This window comes from Glycine soja, chromosome 12 (genome assembly GCF_004193775.1).
Source record: "Glycine soja cultivar W05 chromosome 12, ASM419377v2, whole genome shotgun sequence".
Lineage (NCBI taxonomy): Eukaryota > Viridiplantae > Streptophyta > Magnoliopsida > Fabales > Fabaceae > Glycine > Glycine soja.
The window spans coordinates 20,774,033-20,784,775 of NC_041013.1; the positions used below are offsets into that span (position 1 = coordinate 20,774,033).

Below are 10,743 nucleotides of genomic sequence, written 5' to 3' on the forward strand. Positions count from 1 at the left end.
ACATGATGGAACTTCTTCCAACGGAATTTTTAAATATTAATTTGTAACAGAAGTTTATCGACGGATGTATATCCATTGCAAATGTTAACATTACCAATGGATTTTTTGCTCAAACAAATCCATCAGAAAAGAAATAGGATCCCTTAAATGGTGACACACAAGCTAATAAAAAATTACCTTTAAATTGTTAAACACATAAGCATATTTGAATTATTAATGCTGTTAAATATAATTATATAAATATCACTACTAGAAATATGTGTTTTTACGATAGTCATTCTACGATGATTCTTTTGGAATTACCTTAGAAAATGAGCCGGTAATATTATTGTAATTATCTTATTGAAAAAAACCTTTTACGACGAAAATTTTAAGACAATTATTGAAAATCGCCTTAGAATATGTGTTGGTCATGAAAATTACGACAGATTTTATTAAAAAATCGTCGTTATCTCAATTGAATTTTGAAAGTCCTATGAGTGGTCCACGGTTCCTCACACACACCCACCATTGTCGTAGACCTGTAACGCGATAAGAGGATATCTCACATAGAGAGAAGAGAAACACACTAAGAGAGAGTTCTAGAGTGAGAAACTCTGTCTCCTGAGAGAGAAAGTTCGAGATCTGATTGGAACCGTGGTAACGCTAGCTCCAAACCTACTCTATGCTCCATCGCGAACCTCACTTTCTTCTTCTTCGTCAATTCATTTCTATTTTCTGGATTTAACTCGTTGGAAGTTCTAGGTTATTATTGTTCTTTCTCCATGTGCGAGTCGTTGTTTTCTGTAAAACCTTAGGTTTCAGATTCTAGGGTTTGATGAAGGTTTTAGGTTGAGGGAAAACCAATTAGGGTTTTTGGATGTATGGCTTCAGGGCCAATAGTTGGAGATGATGGAGCCAAAGAGAAGCAGAGGTACACCGAGAGTAAGGTTTACACTAGGAAAGCGTTTAAAGGTCTGAAGAACAAAGGTAATGCCGTCAGCATCGTGAATGTTGTTCCTCCTCCTCCTTCTACCACTGTTGGGAACTCCTCAACAGAAGCCTGCTTCTTTGGGGATTGAAAGCAGCTTTGTCCAAGTGACAGGAAACACAAGTATGGATTCAGCAGAGAAGAGGCTCAATGAGCTTGGTTACAAGCAAGAACTGAGAAGAGAAATGGTATTTTTTATTTTATTTTTTGTATATATTTTTTCCATCTTGTGTTTGATGGAGCTTATTCTTGATCCTAGTTTTCTTTAGTTAAATCTATTTAGCTTTTCGATTTATGGTGTAGACTATGTTTAAGACTCTGGCAATATCATTTTCCACAATGACCCTTTTCACTGGAATTACACCTCTCTATGGTTCTAGTCTTCAATATGCAGGCCCTGCAACTCTTGTCTGGGGGTGGATAGTGGTTTCTTTCTTCACTTGGTTTGTTGGGATTGCAATGGTTGAGATATGCTCATCCTTCTCGATTTTTCTCTTCTCACAAAATTGATTTGTGCAACTTGTTTGTATCCTAATTTTGCTGCGTAAGTTAAGCATGTTGTGTCTTGGATATAGAATTGCCAGTGCTTATTTCCTTCTACTTAGTTTTTTTTAGGAAGAAGATATTTACTAATGTGATGTGACGAAAATCCCGTCTGTATATTAAATGCCCAAATGTTGGAAGGATGCTCTTGTGAGTCATATTATAAGAAAAATTATTGGCCTCTGCGGTGTACTTGTTATAACCTATAAGTAAAACAAGGGAAAAGGTAGAATTACACAAAAGACAGTTTTGTTTATCAGGGTTGGATGTTAGTTGCTACAAAAGTAAGTTCTCTCAACTCTACCACAATTTTGCTATGATTTAAATCTACTTACATAAAGTATTAAAGCTACTGATACTTGTTTGCAATACTGCAATTTTGTTAGGTTTAATTGATGACATTACTCTAGGGATATTGTTCAAAACAACTTCTTTTTACTTTTGCGATTTCCATATATAAGTGTTTTTTTCTTTCTTTTGGTTGTTAGACTCTTCAAGATTGTAAAGATGTTGTATCGCCATTACTTCAAGGGGAAACTAAGAAGAATGAAAAGGTACCTCAAATTAATGAGACTGCCAAGGAATGTATTAAGAAGTTGAATGTTGAGTTTCAAACAAAAATGTCAAATGACTTACAGACACCAGTGATTCTAACTGGTGCTCTCCAAGAGGCCTTGAAATTTGTGAACGCTTCTTTGAAGATGTTGAAGGTATGTAAATGGAACCAGTTTCTTGTATTGCATGCGTGGGTGATACATGCATTTTCATGTGTTGGAAATGTGCCTGTAATTCATGAAATATATTGTCTATCTTGCATAAGAAAATGCAGAAAAGAGCATAGTTGCAATCGATTCAATCCTTATTGGAGGTTGACAAAGTAGTTGGAAAATTTTTGGACGTACTAGGATTGTTGTCTTCTAAATCCTATGTTGAGGTGACTCATTTTATTAACAAGAGCTTAATTAATTTGCCTATTTCGTATAATCAATCTAAACAATACTCTTTTGGAAAGCCATTGCATGTGTAACAATTGTTACTGTTATTTGCTCATCAGGTTCTACAATAGTTGATAGATAAGGCATTGAAGAGAGCAGGTCTGACAGAAGATGAAGTGCTAACTTTAACTTCCAATTAAATCTAATAGATGACTAGTTCTCTGTGCTTTTGGGCTGCCCATTTAGCTGGTCCAAAATGGGGGCCATTTTCTTCATGGTGTTGTGCTTGGCTTGAGACCATATGGCTTATAGTTGGGATAAGGACTCAGGTAATATGGTGAAACTTTTTTTTTTCTAGTCAATATTTTCAGAGAATTTTTACATGGCAACTCATGCTTTTCATGGTTGGAAAAGGCATATGCGGGATCACACACGTTGCAAAGTATAATCCTACTCTCAACTGGCACAATAAAGGTGGAGGGTACTTCGCTCCAAAATGGCTATTCTTATGTATGTATATTGGCCTCACTGTTATATGGGCAACACTAAACACATTTGCATTGGAAGTGATTGCTTTGATCGATATAGTTTCAATATGGTGGCAGGTAGTATTACTTCCTTGTATACACTTTTAACTGTCATTGGATGGCCTAAGCTGTCTTATTTTGTTAGTAAAAGAACAGAAGTGAGTAAGGGGTGTTAATTGGTTTTGATTCATTCAATAACCCAAAAAAATGTTGCACTTTCTTAAAAAAAAAAAACAAATGTATATATACACACATACTCTGAAGAATTCCCCTACCTCCTTTTTCTACCTTGGTCAATGCCACGACTAATAACATAGTAGTATACTAGCCAATAACAGAAAATGAATAAAAACAAAGAAAAGGAACATCTATCGAAAAACTTTAAAATTTATTTTTGCCAAGAATTAAATTATTTATACACCTGGAATATATATATTTATTTTAATTTTGATATATATTTGTTTTAATTTTTTTTACAATGTTAAATTATTAAATAACATCTCTTTTATTTTCTTTAATTTTCTACAAATATCCTCTTTAGAAAGCAATTTTTTCAGAGACATGATTAGTTAGAGACTAAAAACCTATTTGATAGATACGAAGGAAAGTGAAAAAATAATGAAATATATAGTAAAATTATATGAAACTCGTACTTTTTTTTTTACCTTAAATCAAAACTCACCACTTTTCTTTTTATTATACCAGTCATACATTAATTGTAGCTAGTAACAGGTCTAGACCCAACTCATTGTTTAAAATAAAATATTTATTACAAAATTTAATGAATTTTAATGATACCACAATTCAAGATTAGTTGATAATATATATAATTAATTGATATATTTTTTAGGATTAAATGATAGTATTTGAGTACAATACTTTTAACACTAAAGATGATGCTTGGATATACAGATTAAATTCATCATAGCATAAACCAAGTCAAATATATTTGAGTACAACTATCCTTACCAAGATGGATTTAATCTGTATATCCAAGCATTATCTTCAGTTGTCAATCTACACAACATATGACTTGGTTTATTCTTCCAAAATTAAATTGATATATTTGAGTACAATACTTTAAGCTATCCTAAGAAAATGGTAGTATTTTATTGTCATTGGTATGATCCGTCAAGAAAAGGTACAAGAGTGGATCCTGTTGGATCAAGTGGCCTCGGAATAATTAAGAAGGGGGGGTTGAATTAATTATTAATGTGTCTTGACTAATTAAAAATTTATCCTTCTTAATGTTACTAGATTCAATTAGGCTTTTACTACAAAGTTAAGAAAGTAAAGAACAAAATAGAAACTTAACCAAAAGTAAAAGTTGAAATTAAAAGTACACAACGGAAATAAAAGAGTGTAGGGAAGAAGAAGACAAACACAAGATTTATACTGGTTCAACCATAATCAGTGCCTACGTCCAGTCCCCAAGCAACCAATCAGTTCTTGAGATTTCTTTCAACCTTGTAAAATCCTTTACAAGCCAAAGATCCACAAGGGATGTATCCTCCCTTGTTCTTTTTGAATAACCAAGTGGATGTACCCTCCACTTGAACTGATCCACAAGAGATGTACCTTCTCTTGTTCTCAGTATAACAATCCCCAAGTAGATGTACCCTCTACTTATACCACAAAGGATGTACCCTCCAATGTGTTGGGACAAAGAATTCCCAAGCGGTTAGTCCTTTGAATCTTTGTAAGGGGAAACAAAATATATCTCAGGCGGTTAGTCCTTTGAGATCTTTTGTTTAAGGGGAAGGGAAGAATCAAAAGAATTCTCAGGCGGTTAGTCCTTTGAATTCTCTTGGAAGAGAGAAGAGAGACACAAAAGAATTTAGGTGGTTAGTCCTTCTATTCTTTTGGGAAAGGGAGAAGTGAATGAAGAAGAATAACACAAGTTTTTTTATCAAAGAACTTTTCTTGAAAGAGAAAGGATTGAACAAATTTTTTTAGAAAAATGAAGAAAAATGAATCAGAAAGATCTGTAAAAAACTTGTTATGAAACTTGTTGAAAGATTGTTATTAAATTCATGCCATGATCACATATTTATAATCTCTTGATGACTCAAGTTAAAGTTTGTGACTCTTGGCAATTTCTTTAAAACTAGTCACCTTTTAAAAATTGTGACTCCTTTGAAAACTAGTCACTTAAAAAGTTGTGACTTTTGAAAAAATCTTTAGAAACAAGTCACTTGAAGAATTGTGACTTGTGGAAATTTGTTTTTTGAAATCAGTTACTGGTAATCGATTATCATCAAGGTGTAATCAATTATACATCAACAAATGTGACTCTTCATATTTAAATTTTGAAAATCAAAATGTTTAGAAACTCTGATAATCGATTACAAGTATTGTGTAATCGATTACACAAGTTTAGAATGATTTAAAAATGTTTTATCACTAGTTGTGACTCTTGAAATTTGAAATCTAACATTTTAAAACATTGGTAATTGATTACATGATTACGGTAATCGATTACTACCTTCTGGTAATCGATTACCAGAGAGTAAAAATCTTTGGTAATGATTTTGTGAAAACTTCTTGTGCTACTCAATGTTTTGAAAAAACTTTTTTAGTACTTATCTTGATTGAGTCTTCTCTTGATTCTTGAATCTTGAGTCTTGAAACTTGATTCTTGAATCTTGATTCTTGAATCTTGATTCTTGAAACTTGATTCTTGAATCTTGAATCTTGATTCTTGAAACTTGATTCTTGAAACTTTAGAATTTGCTTAACTCTTGATTCTTTGGCATCATCAAAATAATCTTGGAAGACATTGCTTCCACAGATCCAAAACATATTGTTGTGGATATTTGAATGGATGCAAGATATGAACAATTTGATCCATTTATCGTTGCACATAAAGCAAGGAAAGTGTACTACATCCCGTTAGCAACTCTAACGGATAAACGTGGTTGGTGTGTTGGAATCAAAACAAAGCCAAGGGGTTTCATAGAATCTGATGATGTGGAAGATGATGTGCCTTACCAAGAAGGTTCACCTTCACATACCAATAAAGTCAATGAAGTCGAAGGTATTTTTGGATTACACGATGTTGAAGGTGATGCTAAAGAACTAGATGTGCCTGAAGAACCACCACAACATGTTCAAGTACAAGAAGAAGAAGAAGAATTGGTAGAAAACAATCAAGATGAGGAATTAAAAGATGACTTTGATGTCTCAAGCTCTGAAGAAGATTAGGCAAATAGTTAATTTTTATTTTTTGATGGAATTGTATTAGTTAATTTTAACGATTATTATTGGTAACTCTTTATCTTGTTCTCAATTTTGTGGTGGAAATGTCTTAGTTATTCATTATGATTATTGTAGGCTTTTCTTTATGAATTTCACTATATTTGTGTGCAATTATATTAGTTAATTGTAATGATTGTTATTCATGATGTATATTAGTTGTAATATTATTTTCCTAAGTATATATATATATATATATATATATATATATATATATATATATATATATATTATTGGAGGTTGTGATCCATCCCAACTCCCATCCTCTCGTGGTAATAAAGAGAAGGAGAAAGCAAAGCCGAAGAAGTCACATTATGTAATAAAAGTATTGTCACAAAAAGAAGCATCGACATCATCTGTCGAAGCCCCACCTGTTGCACAATCCTTACCCACACCATCACCATCCTCAGTTGCTGCAGCCACACCATCTCTTGTTGTTGCACCCATATGGTCACCATCATCAGTTGTTGCAACCACACCATCCCTAACTGGTACAACCACACCATGATCACCTACTCAATGCCTACAAGACCGACCATCATAACAGGATGCTTCATCATCCTCTAGAGAAAATCTTGAGAACTTGTCTCATGAACATGATTCAGATGGGAAATGGAAGAACCTTTACTGATGATCACCCTATGATTATACCCAATGGTGGAGAGTAAGAATAAATTAGAATTTAATTTTTCTTCAATATATATTATAACTTATTCATTGTCTTTTAATTTTGTGTATTCTTCTTTTGTATTTGGGTTTGAATCAAGTAGAATTGCATCACAAGCTATCTCAATGACCATCTAACTGCAATTTCTTCATCCATGGCCTACACGGGGAGTAATGAAAGACCATGAAAATGATGCCTTCTTCTAGCGCTTTAAGGTAAGTTAATGATAATAGTGACCTGATTGATTATTATCTCATGCATATTATATTTCTAGTATTTCTACAAGCATTATGTTGTGCAGTGTCCAATGCATGCAGTTACTATAGTATATATTTTTTTCTTTATTGTAAAGGTGTCCAATGCATGCAATTATTACTCTCAAAAGAATTATTGGTTTCTTTGAAGTTGCCACTATTGGTGGTGATGTGCTTGCTAGTGTTTGGGTTTTTGGTTTTGATCATGGTTATTGTTACCTATACTATTTATTTGGTCAGTGGTGTGATGGCAGTGGCTAGGATTGGTGATTTTCAATAACACAAACTACATGTTATATTAGCAAGCAATAAATAGTTTAAATATAATATATAGTGCTAATAGTAAGTTTACTTATTAATCAATCTAGCTTAGAATTAGAGTCATCTTTATCCTAGTTGGGTGTGTGAAATTAATAAAATCAATATTTATATCTATTTGTCATGGAAGCATAACTAAATGAGCCATATTAGTAGTTAGTTAGTGCTTAGTTTTTTATTTCTCTAAACTATATTAAAAAACATAGATACAAACTAATGGATACAAGGGTATATAGATCCAAGGTGCATAATCATGAAAACTTTCTTAATACTCTATTTCCTTTCCACCTTGATTCCATATAGATAGATGGATCATCTTGTGTGTAGACACCAAATTTGAAAAAATCGGAACTTCCTCCCTAGCTAGGAGTTTCATAAACCTGAACTCCATCAACATAAATATTCACACTGGAGGCCTCCACATCATGAATCACATTTGACTGGAAACATGTATCCCTTATGTTTGGAACTAGGGCAGAATTATTATGACACACAATTGAATTGTTATAAACATCAAGCATAAGAGTGGTGTCATGTTTAGGGTGTGCCTCAAACACTTGCATAATGCACACCCCAAAAGTACCATTAAGCACAAAACCATGCCCCTCAAATTGCCACACCCCACATGAATAATTGTAGCCCTGAAGGATATATATATATATAGTGAATATATTAGGAGCCACATAATTAACAATATAGTGTGTAAATTTAATTTAAGAAAACTAATTCACATGATTGTTTAGTTTAATTACCTCAATGCGGATTTCTAAATGAGGTTTGGTTTTGCTATCTAGGGACAGTGGCTTGTATGTGGGGTATACCTATAATTTGTGTATACCATATTTAAAACCATAACATTCACTTACGGATAAATTGTAAGGCTTGAGATTATGAAAATTGGAGATTTGAGTAGGAGTTTAGTGAAACAAAATGTTAAGTCTAGTGGCATGTTCCTTAATGAGGTGTGCATGAAAAGTGAAAAAAGCTCCAAAAGAGGATCTTTTGGTCCCATAATGGGATAAGTACGTTTCTAAATGTGTATGCTTTTGTTTGATAAAATACTTATGTTGCAAAGTTGTTGTTTATTCTATTACATATTTTCTCATACTCAAAATTTTTAGTGAGCATCATATGGACAACAATAACATCATAAGAAATGTCAATTGTTCCATCTCATCTCTGACTTGAAATATATTTAGTGTTTCCTATACCAACGTTTTCTTTCTCTTCATATAGAGGTTGGTGATGTGGAGGTTTGAGCATAAGGACAGGATTAGGAGAAATTTTCACAGTAAAGCCTCTCATAGATTGTCTTATATGTTTGGCAATGCTCGAAAGACTCATAAGAAGCCAAGATGGCTTGGAGATGGCATATGGCACCGTTTTTAACACATTGGAATACAAAAGCTTATCTTGCAAAGTCATCACAAGCAATAATAAATCGTTCGTCTAAAAAAGGTGGGGCCCTTCATATAGGTGGCTTCATTAGCATGCATGATCATACCATGCACATGGTGAGTACATTAAACTTGTTTGATATTTGTTTAAAGGTTAATAATTTTAAGATTAAATGTTTATTTATTTACCATAAATGTTTTTTTTTCTGTTGGCAGAAGAATTTGGTCATTCTGTACATACTGTTGAGGTCTTTTAACAGACCCATATAAGAAAGGATACTAGTGAATTTGTCGATGAAAGATCTAGGAGAACGCATGTCAATTTTTTTAATTATTTTTTCTTCATTTTATTCACATTATTATGTTACTGAAAGTTGTCTTTGAAAAATTTCAAAGAATATATTCTCAAGCTAGGTCTAAGGCTGCATCATCTGTTAGGGAATTAGAGACTAGCCCTACTTTGGAGGAGAGTATTAGGTCTAGGTGTTGAGACAAAGCTGTTGGTGAAAAGACTAAAGGACAACTCTACATGGCTAGAGACCTTTCTCATGATTATGAAGGTGGAGACTGTAGCCTCACGCAAAAAAGGAAAGCATCAAGTAGTTGTTCACTTGATTTAGAATACATTATCTCGCTGAGACAACAACTTTCACTAAGTGAGGAGTGCAGCGCTGTGTCTTTTTATTGTTTGTTCAAGTGATTTAATTAAATTATAAGATAAATTAAATTTAGTTGAAGTACTTGAATGAATTGATTAATAAATTTGATGATTTGATTGTATGTTTGTATGTGGTTAGTAAGTTTTAGTGTTTTGGGCTTAAGAGGATGAACTTTAGTTTATGGTTGGAGGGATGAGTGTGTATAGTAAGGTTTAGGTGTGAAAATGAACAATTACAAGAATCATAAACACTCATTCAACTCTTAAAAAATATGAAACACAAAAGCTTTCATTTTTCTCTCTTCTTTCTCTCGAAGAAAACACATTCCTTGAAGAGTTGAGAACTTGGTTTTCTTACTCAAAGAAGGTATTTTTCTCATCTATTTGGTTTCCATTGGTTGTCCCTTTGTATGGTAAACATGTCCCTTCCTTTTTTTTATATTCCATTTTTGTTTTTTCACAAAGGCACCTATGTGGGTTTTGTGGAAAAGGCTTAGTTTTTGGGTTTGAATTTGACTTTGAGTTGGTTTTGGGTATGGATAATGCCCTAGTAGTTTGAATTGCTAGAGAAGTTGAAGAAATTTTCCTCCTTGAACCCAAAGTTCCATCCTTTCTCCCTTTTCTTCATCTCCAAGCAAGTTCATTGGGTTTGATAGGTAAGGGAAGTTTTATCCTTTTTTATGCTTAGGATGCTGTGAATTGGTTTCAAGGTTGCTAGAAAATGATTTATGTTAAAAATGGAAGTTTTATCATTTGAGGTTTTGATTTTTAAATGATTTATGCAAACAAATGATAAGTTTTGAAATTTGTGTATGAATGTTTATCAGAGGAAAACCTTCTAGTGTTCGTGTCATTCTTAATAGACGATAACCCCTGAAGTTGAGTTTGTGCATTTATTATGAATAATTAATGTTCTAATGTTTTGATCCTTATTGCAAAGAATATCCAAATGCAAAAAAAAAAAATTGAATAGATATATATTCAATTTATTTTCCTACTTTACTATAAAATACTTATGTTATTTTCTTCATAAGATCTTTCCAAAAGTATTAAAAAAGGAGTCAACAAAAAAGCTATCTACTACACCAAAAGGCATGCCAAAGTAAGTTGGAAAGTACTTGAGTATGAAAACACACACACACAAGATTTGGATTTCAAAAGTTAAAGAAACAAATATGAGATTTGTTAAAGCCTGAAGAGGTATTGTTTCAAAGAATAC

General features: G+C 32.8%; 1 protein-coding gene and 1 long non-coding RNA gene across 6 annotated transcripts; both read left to right on the forward strand.

Moving 5' to 3' along the window:
• Nucleotides 1-488: 488 nt before the first annotated feature.
• On the forward strand, nt 489-3,227 carry LOC114379384 (cysteine--tRNA ligase 2, cytoplasmic-like). 5 transcript variants are annotated; one of them, XR_003659476.1, is made up of 5 exons: nt 489-1,158; nt 2,002-2,223; nt 2,334-2,447; nt 2,568-2,777; nt 2,863-3,227. XR_003659476.1 is itself a non-coding variant. In XM_028338028.1 (4 exons), the coding sequence occupies exons 1-3, from the start codon at nt 991-993 to the stop codon at nt 2,577-2,579; spliced, it is 402 nt and encodes a 133-aa protein (XP_028193829.1). In that variant the 5' UTR covers nt 490-990; the 3' UTR covers nt 2,580-2,777; nt 2,863-3,227. The 5 variants fall into 5 exon arrangements, 1 of the variants encoding a protein (XP_028193829.1); XR_003659475.1 differs by having other exon boundaries at nt 2,343-2,447; XR_003659477.1 differs by having other exon boundaries at nt 489-1,797; nt 2,002-2,447.
• A 3,236-nt stretch (nt 3,228-6,463) lies between these two features.
• On the forward strand, nt 6,464-9,606 carry LOC114379674. The gene is made up of 4 exons (XR_003659555.1): nt 6,464-6,894; nt 7,001-7,112; nt 8,706-8,983; nt 9,083-9,606. It is a non-coding gene; the product is annotated as an uncharacterized LOC114379674 (long non-coding RNA).
• The last annotated feature ends 1,137 nt before the right edge of the window (nt 9,607-10,743 follow it).